Genomic DNA, 21,194 nt, shown 5'->3' with positions numbered 1-21,194 from the left:
TTTGGAAGGGACTAGATGGAGAAGATCTGTCTTAGTTCTTTATATTGATCACCCTGTAGGGCTTAGCTGACAAAATTCTCACGACATATACTGTGTTAGATATTGTATGTAGTTTTCTGCAGCAACTACTTACCTACTGATAATAGTGAGGAACAGAGCTGTGTTGTTATCATTGTACTGCGAGGATGAGGAGCCTAGTGGCATCTGTGATATTTGTTAGCCAGTGTTTCTCTTTTCTTTCTGACCAGTGTATAAACCAGGGCTTTTGAAAAGGTGATGGGACCTTTGATTCCTGTCCATTTACAAGATGTCCTAAACTTCTTCTGTATCAATTAGAGACATCAGGATAAGTAGATAATGCTTATAATCATAAACATCAGATTTTATATTCCCTTCCATTCTCCGTCATTTCTGTCTGAGCATTTAAGAGAATACCTCTTGGAGAGAAGGAAGAACATGCTTCAGTAATTATCATGAAATATACTATTTGTAAGCATTCTGTGGTAAACTGAATGTGGTGATGATTCACAAGTTTATCTTCACAATAAAAAAAGGTATGAAACCTCCACTGGCTTGCAAGGCCAGTGGAATCACTTTACTCCATATTTGTCGGGGTTACGTATGTATTTAAGTGAGTTTAAAGAGGGGAGTGGCAATGACCTTATAGGCGATTACAGTTTATAGCCAAATTATCTCCTGAATTACATTAACTGAAATCAATGCCTTATACTAGATGAACAGACTGTTCCATAAAACCTTGGCAGATAAAGCATTAATAAGTGTTGGAGCTGACTTGGTCAATCAGATGATTTGCTGACGCTTCTTTTTACCACAGGTCTGCAGTTTCAAGTTTAGTGCCAAAGGTTCACTACATATAGCTGAAGACAGCAAATAGATGGTCTCTTTTTGTGCAGATTTCTAACTAGCTGCCTGTTTCACAAACTCCTTGCCGTGGGAGCTTTTTCAGGCAGGAAATTTAGATCATGGTAAAGTTACAACTACCCAATCCTGGCCTGGAGGACAGGATACCTTCCCACACAGAACTTGAGGTCCTTGAGAAAGAAGAGGCAGACTCCAGACCTAAATGGGACAACAAGGCTCAATACATGCTGACATGTGTAGGGTTTTGTGTTGGCTTGGGAAATGTGTGGCGGTTTCCGTATCTCTGCCAGAGCCATGGAGGAGGTATGTCTTTAATTTATCTTAACTAACACTCGATATAAGCTAGGTTTAAATTCACTTCTGGGAAACAAATAGTGGAATACTTTGTTTAAAAAAGGTCAATTCCTGTAGAAACAGTGATGGTCTTCTCTAGAAGACTGTCTGATGGAGAAGGTTATTTCACAGGTTGTATACATACACTGAAGTCACGTTGGTGACAAGAGAAAAGAGACTGTTTTTATTTTGAGACATGATTGATGCCATCAACCTTGTACTGTCATGTAAGCAGTATGTTTTCTTAATTTAAAATTCTAATCATGACCCTAAGTGATCTTTTCATAATAGAGTTTTCACTGGTTTTGGACTGATCTGTGTATTGGCTGTAGAGTCAGTGTGCAAATGATTTGTGATATCAGGAGTATTAGCATGAAAGTAGTTGACATTTTTTATATAAGTTCTTGTTATTAAGTCATTCAAATTCTGAATATAAGTTATTTACCATTTAATTTACTGTGACTCCTTAGGTTTCAAATTAAAACTAAATGACCATATCATAAAAGATTTATTTCCCTGATTTGCTGTTAGTTCTTAAAGATGACATTAAGCTGGACCATTGCTTAAATATTATATAACAACATTAATATCACATTGTGTCTACTTTCCCTTTCAAACAGTATTACATGTTTAGATTTGCCTCAAAATTGATTTTTCTTTAGGGAAGAATTATGTAACTTATTTTAGATGAAAACCTGAATACGGACCAAATGTAGGTAGAAGAAACTCATTTGTACATGTTCCTCACATCTACTGCTCTATCAAGTGATGGATTTGGGGCAGTTCAGCAACTTGCATGTTAAGTCAAGTTGTTGAGTTGAGACTGATGCATACAACCATACTTCAGCACCAGGAGCTTGTCATGCCCTCCACAGTCTTCTGAAAGCATCAACTTGCCATCTGTACTGCACATCAGGATATGAGTAAAGTGTTTTGTCTTTTGGAGTACTTGATCCTGAAGGAAAAAGGAGCAAATTGTGTGACTTAATGATCCATATTTTGAAGTAGTTTTCATTAAATGTACCTAGAGAGATGTTAAAGAATTGTCCTAGTTGGAGTAGGGACCAAGAAGGGCTTTGTCAAGAGTTACTGATACAAACTTGGGGGCATTTGGCTACAGATTATTCAGATGACTTGCTTGCAAGAGTAAACATTCTTATTAGTAAGGGTTTTTTTTTGTTTGTTTGTTTTTGTTTTTTTAAACATTGACTGGTGTTTAGGGCTTACAGAGTGAGGTGAAGGTCATTTGCAGCATTGCCAGCTCTTGTAACAAAACAGTTGCACGTTGGACAAGAAGAGTCATAATCCTCATTCTACATGTGATAGAATTAGTTATGCAGCTTTTTCAAAGTTAATGCAGTCAAAGCACACGTTCCTTGCAGGTTGACTAGGAAGCAGGCTAATCCAGCTCCTGAGATGGTTTTTATCATATTTCAGTACTTCACTGCCATATGTGGAGAAGGTACATCTCAGCCTAGACCAAGATTTCTCCTTAGGAGGTTCAATGTTAAAACAATGGTAGCACAGTCCCCTCAGGCATTCCTGTACTCCAGGGAAGGCTCCTAAATGCAGTAAGAGCAGAACAAGAACCTGCTACCTGAAACATGGACTGTTGGCTGTCACGCATCCTGTTTAGCATTGTCTGCAGGTGCTCTGGTACCATGGAGGGTGGCAGCAGGCAGTATGTGAGGGAAGGCATGAAGAGAAGATACAGAGGATAAGAACAAGTCATCACGGAATCATAGGTTATCCCATAAAATACATGAAGGATGAAGGTTGTGTAGGTTATCTCATGAAGATACTTTCTGAGTGGCTAGAATTGCAATCTTAGCTTCTTTGTTTTTAAATGCAAGTTATATGGATTACAGTTTGGAGCCATTTAGCACTGGTGAGGTCTGCTAGCAAGGGTGTACAATTTAAGCAAGGTCTCTTCAGGATTAAGTTGGATGTCCATCTAGTTTGTGAATCAGCATTTGCATGTTTGATATTCCTCATGAAACGTAAATGAAGTATAGGGATTTACAAAATTTACCCTTGTAGTTAACGAACTTCGTTGAACGCAGATTTTTTTTCTTTTTGGTGAAAAACTGCCTTTGTTGGAGGTACATAGGAACAGTGTTATTGTAGACTACTCTCAATTTCAAATATTTGTGTTTAAATACATAATTATTTGAGGGCTACCTCTTCCTGAACACAGAACTACGGTCACATTTCAACTATATCCAAATGTACAAAAATAAACTGATCCTGTCATAATTTACCTCTGTTGTCGTAGTTTGTAAGTTTGTATTTAAAAAAATGCAGTATTTACTACAGTAAAAAATAGTACAGTAGAGCATATTCCATCTTTTAAAAATAATTTGAGTCTCAAAATCTGTAAAACACATCATTACCACCAGCAAATTTTATTTCAATATACACATGATGTAAAAGCTGCAGTGTTTGCCCCAGTGCTTTCACTCGTGTAATGAGATTGAAACTTCCTCTCATTTGATTGCTATCTCTGGCATTAAACATAGCTTTGTTTAATCGTTATTGAGCAACATGTCATTTAATCAACTGTTAAACATTTTTGTTTCATCCCTGATGAGTATTGTAAAAAAGGAGGATGTATATTTAATGATTGATCCATCAATAAAAATAAGTTTCTAGGTCTACAGCCTGCGTTTGTCTCTAGTAAACATCGCCACTTTTTCATCTCCACACGTGACTCACTGAATGAAGTGATGACAAAGACACCAGTAGTCGATGCAGGGTAGCTTCCTCCCTGGGACTGGTACTCTACCTACTGCTGAGCATTCAGGATATGATAATGTAAACATCTCAGTCTGAAATGTATCTGTGTTCCTTTTTTCTGTGAATGCCATTTTTTTTCCAATTTTACATTAGAAGATCTTAGATTACACTTCTTACAACAAAAAAAAAGTCATATCTCTACAGATGCTGAAATACGTGTTCTGTAATACAGTACTGACGCAGGATTAGAATGCAATATCTCAGCTGGAAAGTCTTCAGAATGGAAAAATTGCTTATTTATATACATTTATAGTCTATTAATTATTATTATTAGGTAGCTCTATGAAAGACATCCCTTTTCTTTCTGTGGCTGTGAAAAGAAGTTCATGGAGTCCTTTTGCTCTCCCAAGAGCATGTCATGATTAAAGAGTTCTTTTACAGTGCTTTAATAAAAGCTCTTCTTGTATGTATCCTGTGGCCTCAGGAAATCCACTGGAGCTGATGTAGCATTTGTGGCATGTCCTCTCACCACAGAAGACTGCTTAATATTGTGAGATTTGGAGCAATACATCATGCTGCCCACAGGGAGAGTTCTTTGTGCAGGGACAGTGCTATTCCTGGATCTTTTATCTCAGAGAGTGAGGCCCAGTGTCTATCCAGACTGCTAGAGCTGGGTGAGTGGAGGTGCACTTTGCAGTTAAGATCTGCAAGAGTGCCTCAGACAAGGAGCCCAAGACAGAATATAAATCAGCCTGCTTCCTACTTGAAAGTGAAAAAATGATGCTACCTTTGAATGACGCCTAAAGGAAATGCTTCATAAGGAAATGCTTCTAATTCTTCATAGAGGATGTCCTATTCTTCCCTCTTCTGCTAGCAGAGGTGACAATTACAAAAACGTATACTGTTTTTCTTGATAAGTATGATAAGAAGCAGGTGGCCATAGGTTAAAATGACTACAAAGACTTTACTTCCCTATACAAGATCTTTGACCAGGGTGAGAATTTCTAATGAAGCCTTTAAAAGACCTCACTGTTGCCTGACTAAGAAGAGAGTAAAGGAGTAAAGATGGTTAGGAAATTCACCTTAGCAGAACTGCCAGTCTGTTCTTGCAAGCTGAGATTCAGAGGGTAAAAAGGAGTGTGAATGAAGAGTGTTTGAATCAGGTAACTATATAGATACTCATGGTGGCCTACAGCCCCTCACAGGCAGCAGAGGCAGTGCAGAGCTCTGCTCTCTGTGACACCCACAGAGCTGGAGGGAACGGAATGGAGCTGTGTGAGGAGAGGCACAGCTGGGGCTTAGGGACTGAGTCTGCACCAGAGGGTGGTGGGCATGGAACAGGATGCCCAGGTTAGCTGGTACAGCCCCAAGCAACAGGAGCACAAGCAGCATTTGAACAACGTTCTCGGATTTATGGCTTAACTCCCAGTTTGTCCTGTGTGGAGCCAGGACTTGGTCTTGATGATTGTCCCAAGTCCCTTCCAGATCAGGGCATTCTGTGCTTCTGTCATCCAATGCTGAGGGAGGTCTTTAGCAGAGAAAAGTGAGATTGATGTATGGTAGAAGCCTGTCCAGCATCCAAAATGGGAGATAAAAAGGCAAGATCAAGATGGAGCAGGCATACAAACTCTGTAGGGTCAGGTTTTAGACTGTTAAGAATTGTCTTGGGATTATGGTTTAAAAATGAGAGGACATTCTGAAACTGAAATTACTGGTTTAAACACAGTCATCTTGTCCTTGTCTCATCTTACCCTCTGGAGAGCTCTGGGACAGGGTGGAACAGGAGGGCAAATGTGAGCCAACCAGACACAAGATAGGAGAATATGACAAGTTTCTGTCAGCTTGCATCTTCATACATAGATAAATAACTTGATCTCTATGAAAGGTCAGAGGCTGTGTGTGGGGGGGGTTGTCCCACTGACACTCCCATGCACGGGAGGAGTCACCAGGATGTACAGAGATGGATCACAATGGAGAGAGAGGGAACACTTACCTCATACACTGTGGAAGTCTTGTTATCTGTGAAAACAAGAATAAAACAGTTGGGAGAAAAGCTACTTACAAGAATAGGGTGGAGTATCAGTAGAGTACAAACTCTTCAGAGCCAAATCTGCATGCATTGCATGTCTTATCAGATTGAGAGGGGCCCTTAAGTGCACATCAGATCACGTTCCAGCACAGTTAAGCAGGTCTATAAAGACAAAATGGGACAAACAGTTAATTAACTCTTTTGCATTGTTAACAGTGGCTCTGGGTAGTAGTTCAGTTTCCCCAAGTCTAGGTTGGACCACCATGCTCCATTCCTTTCTGGCATTACAAATGTTCTGATTTTCCTGTAAAGTGACAGAGTAACAGTCTGGGGCACTTCAATCTTACTGGTAGCTGCAAGGCTTTTGTTCTTGCAAGGACTTCCTAGTCTCTGGAAAAGGCAAAGGAAGCTGAGACATGCAAAGGGGTGAAGAAAACAAATGGAACACTGTCCTCCTTCATGATGATGTCTATGTATTGCATCTACTGAATCAACAGGGTGACACAGAAGGAACTGAGAAGGAGTCAGTAAATCTGGAAGTTAAGCAAACTTCTCTACAAATATCAGTTCAGTTTTTTTCACTCTCTTTTAAGACCTCTTCAGTCTTGTTCTTACAGTAATAGCCAATTTTTAATGCTTATCAGATGAGCTACAGTGATTTTGAATAATTTTAAATTTTTAGTAAAAAGGTTTTGTGTTGCTAAATGAAACACTCTAAAGAACTCTGGGAAAATCGTGTCTATACAATTACTTTTTGATCTAGATTCAACAAAAACATATTTTCTAGTGCATCAGTGGTTAGTCATTCAACCTGGTATGTGGCATGTGCATTTCCAAAGTGCTTGGCATTCTGAATAGCATTTTATGCATTCAAATGTCAGCGTCAATAGTGATTAGCAGATCTTTAAAATGTAAATGAAAGATAGGTGAATAATTAGAACTGTTTGAATTCATAAGAGTAGAAAGAAGAAGAGCATAGTTGGTTAATTTCACTATAATAGTGACCACGTGAAAGAGTAGTGTTGATTTTAGCAGACTTCATTTAAGCCTGTAGAAAAGAAAGACATTGAAGTACAGATTGTTTCTAAAACTCTGTTTTGCATGCCATTATGAAGATACACAATGAAGCAGTTGAAAACATTCAACTGCCTTGGATTCAAAACTATAGGTCTCATTCTTCAAATTTCCTAAGTCATTTTCTATACAGTTTTCATTGCTTACATAAGGAAAAAATCAACAAGTACCCAAGCATAATCAGTTCATATGCTGTTCCACAATTTTTTGTTCATATCCTTATATTATTTACCATCTTTGATTAGGAAGTTGATGATAGTTTGTAATGACATTTAGCTATAACTCTACTATGTCACAGTTTTCAAGCATTTTACTCTGCACTTCGGTATTCCGATGTGGATTTACATGTTGTCTCCAGGTCTGAGGTGCACTTTACTAACAAAAAAAAAAAAAAAAGATTTTTTCCTATACTAAGCAGCCTTGTCATAACAAGTTTGAAACCCTGAACTTCAGATCTCTCCTACATAAATATAACAATTGTATTATAAAGTTTTCAGGAAGAGTTATTGGCTGTTTTATGGTGACAGCCCTTACTCGTGCTGGCACCTTGCTCCAGGCTCCTGCTTAATCATTCCTAGCTCATTTAAGAGCTACTTATAATTTTTATGATTCACAGTTATAAAACCTTCTACAGAAAAAATAAATAAATAAATAAAAAGGAAGTAATTCCAGGAAAGTAATTGTTTTACCTCAATTGCCAATCCAAAGGTGGCTCCTTCAGAATTTAACCTTGGGAGCGAGTAATTTAAGTTTGCGTGTGACACTTGGGAAGAATAAGAATTCCTACCTGAAACCACACTTGTAATAAAGTTTCCCACTTGGACATTATTCAAAGGCATTGTACAGAAATCAGAGAAGGGTTTGCACAACTCACTGTTTGAAAACCCAGAACTGAAGTTTGTGCTTTGCTGTCACATTCCACTGACAGGAAGCGTTTTTTTCCTTTCTGTTACAGGGGCCTTCATGATCCCTTTCCTGATTTTGTTGGTTCTGGAGGGTATCCCCCTGCTTCATCTGGAGTTTGCCATTGGTCAAAGACTGAGGAAAGGCAGTGTGGGAGTCTGGAGTTCCATTCACCCCACCCTTAAAGGTGTTGGTAAGTCTGATGAGAATATAAAAAGCCACATAAGAAAGCACTAGTCTCTGAACTAAGAACAAAGCTTCAGAATTTTAGTTTGGTGTGCCATATTCTAGTTGTACCAGATGGTCTCTAGAGGAACTTTCCAACCTTGGCTGTGAGACTCTGTGACTCTGGTCATCACACACTTGAAAGGGATACAGACAGTTAAGATTACTGGCAGCATCAGCTGTGTCTGTTAATCAGTTACAAAAGATATTGCATGTGGAATTTTTCAAAATTCTTCAGAACCTTAATGCTCTCAGGACATAGTCATTAGCATTCACTCTCTCACCAAGAAGTCACCACAGGTTACTTGGGAGCAAGTGGAGAAGGAGAGATACCAATTTGATTCGTGCAGCTTTTCACAGACTCTGCCTCCTGGCGGCCAAACGCCCCATAAAAATAAGATCGGACACACTCCTCTGCCTACCTCTGTGGTGACGCTATGGAAGAGAAAGACAATCTGGGTCACATTTAGGAAAAAATCAAAGTCACTTGATCTGTACATATATACTTAGCATCTCAGATTTCCTAGGTATCAGAAGGCAAGACTGTGAATAGGAACTGTTCTCACCGATGGGAGTTGGTCTGTCCATAAAGCTGGCTCCTACATGTGCATCAGCTTCACTCACAGAGTAATTTTCAGCTATATATGTGTGTAGGACTACCCAGTCCTGCCTTCAGGTCACGAATTCACAGTGATAAAACCTACATAAAAAAGAGAGTGAAGAAGAGAGTGGAAAGGCAACTAACTGCAGTTGGTAAATGCTGAAGAGCAACAACGCAAGGCTCATACCATGATCCATACTTGGGACCCAGAGCTGAGAACTTGAGCTCATATTTCCCATTTTAGCGAATGTGCATCACTCTGTGCACTGAAAATAGCAGTGTTAATTCTGCCCTTGGAGTTCTTTTCTTAAAGCATTAAACTTCATTTTTGTCAAGTTTTGGAGAGGGAAGGAAATAAAAGCATTTTTCTTTGTACTGACAACCTAAAAACAGGATGTATTTCCATACCCTTCAAATAAGATTTGTCCAAGCTGCTTTCATATTCATATAACTAGTTGAACTGATCTTTTATGGTTTCCTTTTTTATTCCCTCCCCTCCCCCCTGCCCTCTCCACAGCTGTATTTTCTTATGTCTTCTAAAGAACACTGAAGTTTACATTGCATTCTAACTTTTATTATTTTTCAGGCATAGCAGCAATGTGTGTATCTTTCCTGGTGAGTTTATATTACAATACTATCATTGCCTGGGTAATGTGGTATTTCTTCAATTCCTTCCAAGAGCCCCTGCCTTGGAGTACCTGTCCTCTCACTGACAATGGAACAGGTATGTTCTATGAAATGTTGCATTTTTTTTCATAGCACATTTACATGTTTCTAGCAACTAGACTAATCAGGGCTTTTTCTATAAGACAACGGTAAGACAGGCCAATACTGTCGTGAATATTGTGCTATTTTATTATTTGTGTTCTGTAAAAATGTACACTACATAATGTAAGATCAGTATTTAATCTTTGAGGCCAACATGGATGTTTTATAAGAAACTTTGGAGCTGAAGTCACTGGAAAGAATTTGACAGATGTATTTACATTCAGAATATTCACAAAATGATAGTATAAGCATTAACATTTTCCAGATAAACACATTTCCTGTACATATTTTCCTTGGCACAAGAGGATTATAACTTCTTTTGTAGGAAAAAAGAAAAAGCATATAGGAAGAAGAATCTTTGAAAGAGCTTCAAAGAATGGTTGAATTAGCCATGGATTGGTCCTCTCACTTTAATAGAAATAACAATGACAACTGTATCCCTGTTAAGCAATACTCTTTTTGAAAACACTGTTCAGCAATGAAATCTTCCAACAACAACAACAAAAAAAAAAGGTTGACTTTACACAGAATAATTTTGAACACTGTTTATTATTTAACCTGCAGAATGACCATAATTTTGTGGTTACAGATTACATAGAAGAGTGTGCCAAGAGCTCTCCTGTGGATTATTTCTGGTACAGAGAAACATTAAACACCTCCACTTCTATTGAAGACTCAGGCACTATACAGTGGTGGCTTCTGTTATGTTTAACGTGTGCATGGGGCGTACTGTACGTGTGCACAATCAGAGGCATTGAAACAACTGGAAAGGTACTCTATTTTGTTTCATATGAAACAGATGACTTTCATTATGCTGTTGTGAGTCCTTACACAGATCTAAACATAGTGTAGAAACTGCCTGTTTCTTGAGTGAACGCATGTTGAAAACTTCAGGTGTCATCACTGGAGGTGTTTTTTGAAGAAGGAAGCTGGATGAAATTGAAACTGATCTGATTTTATTGATGTGGACACTGGTGTGAGCAGCTCAGCTTCCTTGTCCATACAGAGCTTAGAACACTAAGTATTACCACCTTAACATTAACATGAGCCTTTACCACAGGACCGAGACATTGTCTTTTGCTGACACTCCTTTACATACTCCTTGTGCAGGCCGTGTACATAACATCGACGCTTCCATACCTTGTGCTTACCATCTTTCTAATCCGTGGCTTGACTCTGAAGGGATCAGTCAATGGAATTGTGTTTCTCTTCACTCCAAACGTAAGTCATTGCTTAGTCCATGCCTTACCGAAACACGATGGAGTTCCTTCTGTAATTAACAAGTGAGTGAAAGTGAATCCCCTCTGGTTGTGCCTCAGGCATCTTAAAAGCCTTGATTCTGACAGGCGAATCTTTCTTTGCATCAGATGTAAGATATACGCAGAAACATGTATACTCTCTCTCCCTATCTCCTCCATTAAAATTTGTTATAAAAAAATGGGAGGATCATTGCAGAGAGATGCAAAGGAGTTGTTTCAAGGGAGCTTGCTTTCTTTTCTAGGGATGCCTTGTATTCTAGTTAAGGGTGAGTCTAAATTTAAACCACAAATCACATAGCTGGGAGGAGAACTATCTAGTTGGAATAGCTGTACAAAAGACCTACTAGGATGGTTAAATATTAGGCAAAACTGAAATGATTTTCTTTTTCCATAAGCAGACCTCTTGAGTGGTCATTGCTACTGCTAAATGACTTTTCTGGAAATGGGCATGGCAGCTGTCAGATATTTACTAGAAAGTAAATTGTTTATCAATTTTCAAAATACTTGTAGAAAACCTGCTGATAGGCCTGCATTGTAGAAAAATAAAAATAAAATGTAAGTTCGACAAAAGCACTGACATTTTTAACACTCTTCAAAAATTTAAGTTCTGCATGTCTGACGTTCCTGTTGTTTAATTCCTCATATTCAGCCTAACTAGCAATGTTACATAGACTGTATGTCTGATGCCCCAGGTTACTGAGCTGGCTAACCCAGTGACATGGCTGGATGCGGGTGCCCAGGTGTTTTACTCTTTCTCCCTGGCCTTTGGAGGCCTCATTTCTTTCTCCAGTTACAACCCTGTTCAGTAAGTATTCAGGCAAAAGCCAAATTTTACATAAATATTTAATTCTTTCAAATGAAGCCTATCTGCCCTACTGTTATGCAGTAATTACTTGAGACTGGGACTCCATCCTGTCTGCCAGGTAAGGCACAAATTGTTTTGCTGACCCTGAGCTTATGAGCCAAGATTTCAGGTCCAAGGGCTCACTGACTTCATGCAGAGTGACGGTGTGGGTCATGCTAGAAAGGAGGGACTGGCTACCTGCCACAAGGTGGGAGCATGGCTTTGCCATTCCTCTCCACACAGCTGGAGCCAGCTGATTTTACATCCATTTCAAAGCAATTCACAGACCACAGCTGTAATCTTTTGTTTAGGGATTAGAAAACATACCTAGGAATTTTTAAATTCAGAGTGCTTCCTTTATGCATGAGATGGGGCCAGGGAAGAGAACACTCTTCACCTCGGGACTGACCTAACCATCAAATTATGATGCAGTGCTGCATTCTACCTCCCAGAATACTGGAGTAGCCATCAATGCTTCTTAGTGCCTGCCATCACTTCAGCATTTTCTTTTTGAAAGGCAAACTGTGTGGCATTCTCTGAGCTCAATATTATTGACAAATATCTCCAAATTAAGTTTTGAATATCTGGTTTAGTCGCACTTGTGATGACGAACCTGAGCATCTCACCTCTGAACAAAAGAAATATGATATTAAGCCTGCCTCATGCTACAGTGAAAAAAAATGACAGAAGGAAACAGCAAAGAATTTCAGACCAATGCCCTTGACCCCTTACAGACCTTTTTGCAATGCTATGAATCAGGAAAGATCGCTAGTCTTTGCTGGCTTTCCTCTCCTCTCAAAGGTGAACATAAATTAAATATGACATCAGACTAATCCCAATAGCCCTGCCTTGCCCAAGAGAAATACAATAACTAGAGTTTTACAGCATTCTAATAAAACCATTAACTAATTTCATATTGATTCTTCATCTTCTCTCTCATATGAAAGTCTCTTCCTGGCTATGCAGATTTTCCATCTCAGCACACACACTTCTAGAAGAAATGTCTGCAGCAGAAATGTCTCTACAAGGAAATTTAGCTTTCTCAGTGGAATAAATAGCCTCTCACAGTTTCTCAGCCTAGCATTCCCACAGTATTTCCAAACTTTGGAGGCATTTTGAGCCACTAGCGTCCAATGATCGAACAAAACTATTCCAAAATACTCTTGGCTACTATTATCTTCACCATACCACAGTTCTATGGAAGCTTTTGTTTACTTTTTCTTCTTGGCTGATTTCAAACCCAAATCTTCCACTTTGCAGCAGAATACTCCACCTGCTAAAATATATCCTACAATAATATGTGCATACATACTTGTGAGGCAAAAAGAGGAGGAAACATACTTTTTTACCCCTCCTGTTTTACTTGCTATGAAACTTGGATAAAATTGAGAGAATTATTAATTATGCATTGAGCTATTTGAGGAAAAGAAAAGAAAAAAGAAAAGCTTAAGGCACTGAATTTGAATCCACTAAATCTATCTTTAACAGCTGCACTTAAGTAATCTTAGAGCCCATGCTGATGTACCTGTGCATCTGTAAACTACTTTTGTGTTACTCTTGGTGGCCAGTTTGGGGACTTGTTTGAAATCTGTTGTCTCTTTTCTCTGAATTGCAGCAATAACTGCGAGAAAGATGCTGTGATTATCTCCGTGATCAATGGTTTTACATCCATCTATGCAGCAACTGTCATATACTCCATCATTGGATTCAGAGCCACAGAAAGATACGATGACTGTTTTGACAGGTAAGTTATTGAAAGAGCTGAATATCCAGATGTTTGTTTGGCTGAGGCGCTTCTCTCAGCCTGACAGTAATGCCTCTGTCACTTCTGAACAATTACAGCTCATGTACACAAGTTTTTGGACTGCCTGCTACTCCAGAAAATCAAAAGAACCCAGCAGGGAGTGATAATTGTCTGAGCCACTTCGTTTCTTTCATAGATTTTGTATAAGCAAACATATTTTATAAATATGACAGGAGCAAGATGCAAAGGGACAAGGCTGGACTCTTCTCAGCAGTGTGTGGTGATAGGATGAGGGGAAACGTCCACAAACTGAAGCATAGGAAGTTCTGCTTAAATGTGCATGGGAACTTCCTCACAGTGCAGTGACGGAGCAGTGGCACAGCTGCACAGAGAGGTGGTGGAGTCTCCTTCTCTGGAGATGTTCAAGACCTACCTGGACGCCTACCTGTGCAACCTGGGCTAGGGAGCTGCTTTGGCAGGGGGTTGGACTCCATGATCTCTAGAGGTCCCTTCCAACCCCTACAATTCTGTGATTCTGTGATTTTACCTGATTCCTAGGTGTTTCCAAAAGTAATTGATGAAGAGGACATTTTGTATTTTAATGGTGGTGCCTTTTTTCCCTGAAACATTTGAGATCTAACTGCAGTTAATGTGACAATTTATGCCAACGTAAAGGCAGAGTCAGTTTATGATATATTTTTTTCATCAAATCATACTACAATAGCTATAGTTTAAGAGTGAAATGGAATAATGCTGAGAAATGGCCACATCTAGACTACAGTGTAGCAACTTTGATACTCCTAGTGATTCTGCATGCTACATGGAGAAATTACCCAGTGCTAGAGAGTAATTAACCTTCCATTTTAATTAATTCAATCTTTTATTAAAACAGAAAAATTATCTAGCAACTTTACTAAAAATTGCAGAATTCAGAATTATCCCTACCAGCAATGTACCTTTAGACAGCCCCACATTTACTTTGCCTCCTGCAGAGCTTAAATGCTTGGGTGTTATAGAGGTACCTAATTTCAGTAGAGAAACTCTGACTTCTTTCTCACCTGCTCTGCCAGGTGTCACGGGTTTCAGTAAGTTCCTCCATAGCCAGCTGGGAAAGCCCATGATGTTAACTGCAGGCACTCAACACAACCCCAAGAGCTTCCTAGGCTAAATATCTGACTAAGCACATCTCTTTGCAGTGCAAAGAGGGGCACCAAGCTTTTGTAGGGGTCTCTAAAGTGTCTGATCCCTTTAGCTTTGGCCTGAAAGACATCACTGGGAAAAAAAGAATTGCACTTGTGTGAGACTACTGGACTTCCAAGTTTCTAATTTGATCCTGAGCAGCAAAATATTTGATTCCTTTAAACCGTTTTTACGAAAGACACTGTGCTCTTAATGACTTAAGGATGAAAACAAATTCCAAGGGTGTTACAAATAAACTATTTCAAAGAACTTGTATTTCACTTTCACAGAAATATTCTTACCTTGATGAATGCGTTTGATTTGCCAGAGGGCAATGTAACCCAAGATAACTTTGAGCAAATGCAGCAGCTGTGCAACATGACTGACCCAGTCACCTTTGCAAGCCTTAATTTTGAAACCTGTGATCTGACAAGTTTATTGAGTGAGGTAAGTTTTACACCATAACTCATACCGATACCATTTATACTGCAAAAACGGTAGCAACATTTTTACTTTTTAACCAAGCAACATTTTCCATTATGAGTGTGGGTGTTTTTTTTTTTTTTTTTTTGGCATTGTACTTTTTTTTAATTATATTTCTACTGACTGTAGTTTGCTTGTAATGCTCTTGGGCTAAAAAATTACTTCTGTTTATCCCATAGAATACTGTTTTGCTTTTGAAGACAGAAGCACTTTAAAAGCAGTTCAACTCCTCTAAAAAGTTCTTTCAATTATGGCCTGGTGTAGCTATCAAAACATCAGCAGGCATTTCTCTGCAGCTACCTGGCTGCAGCTGTGGTGGCAGCTTCTGGCACATGTGATGTACAAACAGCTCTCCTACTGGTCATAAATGCTTCTTCTGGTTTATGTGATTCTTTGATGAACAGTTCATTGCTGCTACACTCTCCACCACGGTCTTATCTATCGTCAGTGCTTTACAGATGGCAGAACTATGCTAGGATAAACAGGCAATTAGGGCTATGTTGGAATTACAGAATCATAGACTGGTTTGGCCTAGAAGGGCCCTTAATGCCCACCCGGTTCAACCCCTGCCATGGGCAGGGCTACCACCCAGCATGTAAGGCTGCCCAGGGCCCATCCAACCTGGCCTTGAGTGCCTCCAGGGATGGATTATCCATAGCTTCCCTGGATTAGAAATGGAATCATACAGACTTTTGTTTTCCAGTTCCATGAAATAAGATTTGTATTACAGTTACGGTGAATACATCGCTGTATTTGGAGGTTCTTGTGGAAACAGAAAGTACAATTATTGTTGGATGCTGTAGTATACACCGACTCTAGTGAATACAGATGTAAATTTAAAGTCTGTGAGATGTTAATGAACCTAATTTTTGAAGCTTATGAAATCTTCCACAGGGAGTTGAAGGAACTGGTTTAGCCTTTATTGTCTTCACTGAAGCTATCACCAAGATGCCTGTCTCACCTCTGTGGTCCATCCTCTTCTTCATCATGCTCTTCTGCCTGGGTTTGTCTTCTATGTTTGGAAATATAGAAGGTGTGCTTGTACCTTTACAAGATCTCAAAGTCACACCCCCTAAATGGCCTAAGGAACTTAGTACAGGTAAGTGTTTTATCAGAGACAAATGATCTCCAAACCGTTCAATTAACAATTCATAAGCTAAAAAAATGCAGTGTTACACAAACAGAATCATGGGCAACTTTGCCCTAAAATTGATAAATGAATTTGGGTTTATATGTATATATGTATAAACTTTTCAGTGAGGCTTTATTCAGGCTAGATTTCACAGGGGAATTTGAGTACTGACCAAGAATGGAAATAAAGGGCCTTTCCCCTAGTCCTTGAATATCAAAGCCCTTGGCAGTACCATGTGGGGAATCTTCTGGAATAGAAGACATCTTGAGTTCATGCACTTTGTGTTGGATACCCAGAAAATGAGCTCTACCTTCTGCTCCATGGGATGTGCCTCAGTTCTCTACTAGACTTCTTGTCAGTTGCCTAACAGGCACTTTTCCTCTGGAAGCCTTCTGCGAGGTGGCTGCCCTACACACCTGGACATGGTCACAATGTTCTGGTACAAGCAACACCTCAGCACACACAAGGAGCCCAGAAGTCCACCCAGTTCCACTCGGTTTTGGTTGATTCTTTGGTTAGTTTTGTTGGTGTTCTGTTTTTTTTTTTTTTTTGTTCTAAATGTACTGCTGTTTTGTGCTTTGTTTTTCACAGGTATCATCTGTGCAGGGTCTTACTTGATAGCCTTCATTTTTATCATAAGGTCTGGTAATTACTGGCTCGCTCTGTTCGACAGTTTTGCTGGCTCCATTCCCTTGCTCATAATTGCCTTCTGTGAGATGTTTTCAGTTGTCTACATTTATGGAATAGACAGGTATGAAACATAAGTTAAACATGACTATACAGTAGTGTATACATGGAGTAGTTGCATAGCTGCAGCCCTGCTGCAACTCAGTGCACATCATTTCTGTATAGCAGTCACTGGAGTTATGTAACTGTAGTTTAGGGTGGCTTACGTGATTTAGGCTTCTAAAAAATTCTCAACAAGAAGAAATGATGCTTTGTTAGGGATTTGGTGGGGATTTTTGTTTGTATATGAACAATTTAGACTCTTTCATTAATGCATTGTGACAGGTAATCCTCTATAACAATCAGCTAAAATAGAAACATTCCTAAAATGCTGCAAGAGAATATCAAGCATTACTAAGCACCCTGGAGTGCACAAATGCCACTATAGCTTGCTAATGTTGTAAATGTGGCAGCATCAGAAGAATTGCATAAATTGAGAATTGCATCTCTCCATTCATAATGAATACCTAAGAAGTAATTAAAAAAAAACAAACAGTGGGGAGGCTTCAAACACCCAAAGGTCTTGCTTGAATCTGTGCCAGCCCAAGCTGTGCTGCTCCTAGTGATGGGCAAATGACTTCTGGCCCCTGTTCCCACACTGAGAATCTAACGCTGTGTGAGGAGCTAAGAATCTGCTTAGATAAATTGGCTCCCTGTCTCAGCTCCTCAGCACCATGTCCTGCACGTGCTGGTGAGATCTCCTGCCTCCAAAGTCATAAGTCTCCCACAAGATGCAGTCCTGCCTTGGCAGGAGCTGTGCAGAATGCTCCATCTGCATCCCTCAGAGCTGGCAGGCAGGGCAGAGCACTCTCCACAGGGGGACAGGGGGCATTCATTCAGGGAAAGGCAGGAAGTGGATCCAAATCTGGATCTGAATATTTAATTCTGGATTGCTAATTAGATCCAGACCAAAAAAGCAAGCTTCTTTAGTTTTGTTGGCTAATTTGGCCACAGGGGATCATGGGGAAGGTTAAGGAACCACAAAGGCTTCAAACTGCTGAACTTATTTTATTTAATAGTGTGTGCGCATAGCACTGCATCATGTGGCAGGGGTCATACACAGGGTTCAGGATTTTGCTGACAACATCAGCTGCAGTGCAGGGATGGATTCTTCCTGTGAGGACATATTTGCCCCGTATTCTACTGTATGCTACTTAATATGAATGACACATTTCTAGGGGTCCTTAATGAGCAAGCGTAAAGTTAAATACTACTCAAACCGAGAAAACCGATAGGAATCCAAATTAAGCAAGCATTTTCCATATAATCTCATTTCTAAAATTATTCCAATTTGCTTCTTTGTAATATTGTGTCTTTCAATCAATGCAGCTTTGAGATTCTTACAAAAAAAAAAAAAAAAACACAAAAAAACAAATAGAAAAAAACCAACCAACCCTGAAACTCCACCTACTCAGACTCTTTTGTTCTGAAACTATTTCATATATGCTTCATAGAACTCTTGAAGAAAGTACCTTTCCAAAAATAATTTTCCTGCCTTACTGAGGAAACTGTGTGTTAGAAACGTGTAACACAGTTACAGTAATAGCTGCCTAAATTCAGACTGTGTGGGTCTACCTTTAGGTGTCAATGTCACTCCTCCACTCACATGGACATTAGCAAAGCCCAGAGAAGCTTGGTTCAGTGTCATTTGAACTTTCCTGCTTCTGGGCCTGCAACATTTGATCCTTTCCCATTTTTATTGTCCTGAAGTTCCTCTTATTGCTCCTAGGTTTAACAAGGATATTGAGTTCATGATTGGACACAAGCCCAATATTTTCTGGCAGGTTACCTGGAGAGTTATCAGTCCTCTCATTATGTTAGTTATCTTCTTCTTTTATTTTGTGGTGAAAGTCAACCAAGAACTGCTCTACAGTGTTTGGAATCCTAAATACGTAAGTATATAGAACAAAAATATTTATTTAGAATTACTTGATATCTTCTTCTTTAGCATAAGAGTCACAGTCAGTTATACTCATTTTCCATCTGAAACAAGTATCAGATTAAAAAAAAGGTTAAAATACAAAAAGTGATAATAAAAGAGTAGCACTTCAAAAAATGAGTCCTAAATTCAGCTTTTCTGAAGTGGACAAAACCCTCAAGCATTAATCCAATTTTTAAGTGAGGTTGCAACAGGATCACTTAAACACATCTGTTCTGTGGTAGGAGTATAGAAGAGCTGGAAATATCACAGATTTTCTACACTGACAAAAGATCATCTCTGTGGAAGCATTTTGTTATTGGTTTCTGTGTGCATCTAAAAGCACAGAACTGCCACAGTGCTGGTTACTCATCACTGACAGAAGAAATTAGTATTCTGCTAACCAGATTTCTTCTTTCCCCTTCTGCATCATTTGAATTATATCAATAAATCACCACCTCTTCCTTTTCTCCACTTGAAAAATAATAAGCTGTGTGGGGTACCAGGGCAGCATAATAAAAACAAAGATGAGGAGTCCACCATTTTCTGGAGGTCTTCATCTCCTCCCTGCTTATCTAGCTCTACTTTTTTTCTTCTCTGGGCTCATAAAACTAGAAACTGCTCTCGAATCAGCAAATCCCCATGCCCTTATGGCTAACTGCTGCTGCAATTCTATTTCTCTTCTGTTAAAATACTGAATGCACACATTTTCAGGTATTTGTTTCTCTCATCTCCTATAATCTATTTTATTCTTTCAGGAAGAATTTCCAAAACCACAGAAGATTGGATATCCCAGCTGGGTGTATGTTATTATTGTAATCCTCGCTGGCGTGCCTAGTTTGGTCATCCCTGCCTTTGCCATCTACAAAGCCATCAGAAATTGCTGTCAGAAGAGAAGGGATCGCACAGGCCTTATAAGTTCAATATCTGAGACATCTGTTAATGGCAACTTAAAGAATTCAGCATAAAAGCATGTAAAAATGTGGAAGAATGCCTTGCTAAGAAAGCCATAAGATTATCTTTAAAGAATTCAGAATTAAATTTATTGCCATAAAAGGATAACTATGTTTTGTTTCCAAGTAAGCATTTGTTTCCTTAGGAATGCAAGGCACAGCGATGAAGTAATAGCTTGGATCCTGGGAGCCACATTTGCAAGTGATCGTAAAAACAGGCCAAAATAATTTCTCCTGCTTCTGGTTTTGAAGACAGTTTGCTTGAAACTGGCTTGGAGGACTCTGTCTGGGGATGCACTGCAGTTGGCAAGCCATAAGTGACTCTTCCCTGTCCAAATGTTCTGGCTGGGTGACCAAAATGGAGGGTAATTTATACTGCCTTCTCTTGCACATTAGATTGTTTTTACTTTACATGCCACTGTGTTGCACAAATCCACCAATCTTATATCTCATTCAGAAGTTGAAAATATTTAATAAAAACATTTCTAAGAACTAGAATGACAGATTGAGCCATGTATAATTCTGGATATTTTATTAATCTCCTGTCCAAGTTCCTAGCAGCCTCAAGTTGCACCAGAGGAGGTTTATATTGGACATCAGGAAAATTCTCTTCACAGAGAGATCGGTCATTGGACAGGGCTGCCCATGGAGGCAGTGGAGTCCCCAGCCCTGAAGGTATTTAAAAGACATCTGGACATGACACTAAGGGACATGGTTTAGTGATGAGACTCAGTAGGTCATGTTGATGGCTGTACTTGGTGATCTTGAAGGTCTTTTCCAACTTAGATGACTCTATGATTCTCTGGTTCTATGATATCTATTCTAGATGTCATTATTAGACTATATCTACACCAAGTAGTGAAGTAGCAGGCAATATATTTATTTGCATTTCAACTTGTTTGTTTGTTTGTTTAATATTCTTTGAATGTTATTTAAACCCTTACAAGTTGCTATTCTGTAATGGGAAAGACAGTCTTTGTCAAGTTTTCCTACTGAGAATGGACAAAGCTGAGCCTGAAGCAGCTGCAGAGGGCAGGGATGGAAGTGCTGCCAGGACAGCCCCAGCACAGCACTCTCTGATCTGAAGCACAGCAGAAGTGGGAGGGAGGGTAGTGGGTGCTGTGGCTGATTTCTGTGACATGGACTGTAAGGGCTTGGAGTCCAAAACAGCAAAACCCTGGTATTTTAGAAAGAAAACAAAGTTTTTCTCACACTCTTTCAATTGAATTTAAGCACTCGGCTGTTACATTCCTCAGTAACTATTTAATGGAAAATAAATATAGCCACTTGGGATTCATTGACAGGTGGGAAGTGATTAACCTCAGGCAGTTATGGTGAAAATGGACATGATTTTGGTGTCTGAACTTACGTGGTCTTGTCTAGAGAAGAGTCCCATCTTGGGTTT

The 21,194-nt window shown here is 39.3% G+C and overlaps 1 protein-coding gene across 1 annotated transcript; it reads left to right on the top strand.

The window, feature by feature from the left end:
* Positions 1-918: 918 nt before the first annotated feature.
* Positions 919-20,287, top strand: SLC6A19 (solute carrier family 6 member 19). Its single transcript, XM_065752093.1, has 12 exons — positions 919-1,185; positions 8,010-8,150; positions 9,370-9,507; positions 10,141-10,322; positions 10,662-10,772; positions 11,503-11,615; positions 13,270-13,398; positions 14,868-15,024; positions 15,955-16,159; positions 16,784-16,943; positions 18,648-18,810; positions 19,595-20,287. The coding sequence occupies exons 1-12, from the start codon at positions 984-986 to the stop codon at positions 19,802-19,804; spliced, it is 1,911 nt and encodes a 636-aa protein (XP_065608165.1). The 5' UTR covers positions 919-983; the 3' UTR covers positions 19,805-20,287.
* Positions 20,288-21,194: the final 907 nt, after the last annotated feature.

Source organism: Cyrtonyx montezumae, unplaced genomic scaffold (genome assembly GCF_038088225.1).
Source record: "Cyrtonyx montezumae isolate F1298 unplaced genomic scaffold, pur_monq_1.0 scaffold_8, whole genome shotgun sequence".
NCBI classification, from domain to species: domain Eukaryota; kingdom Metazoa; phylum Chordata; class Aves; order Galliformes; family Odontophoridae; genus Cyrtonyx; species Cyrtonyx montezumae.
The sequence above is the reverse complement of the archived record's forward strand: the minus strand, read 5'-3'. Positions and strand labels throughout refer to the sequence as shown.

Bases quoted from the DNA above. Each gene is read 5' to 3' on its own strand.
- SLC6A19 (XM_065752093.1), top strand. From the start codon at position 984: ATGGTAAAGTTACAACTACCCAATCCTGGCCTGGAGGACAGGATACCT. The intron at 11,616-13,269 runs GTAAGTATTCAG...TCTGAATTGCAG, and splicing joins TCCAGTTACAACCCTGTTCA to CAATAACTGCGAGAAAGATG. The intron at 16,160-16,783 runs GTAAGTGTTTTA...TGTTTTTCACAG, and splicing joins GCCTAAGGAACTTAGTACAG to GTATCATCTGTGCAGGGTCT.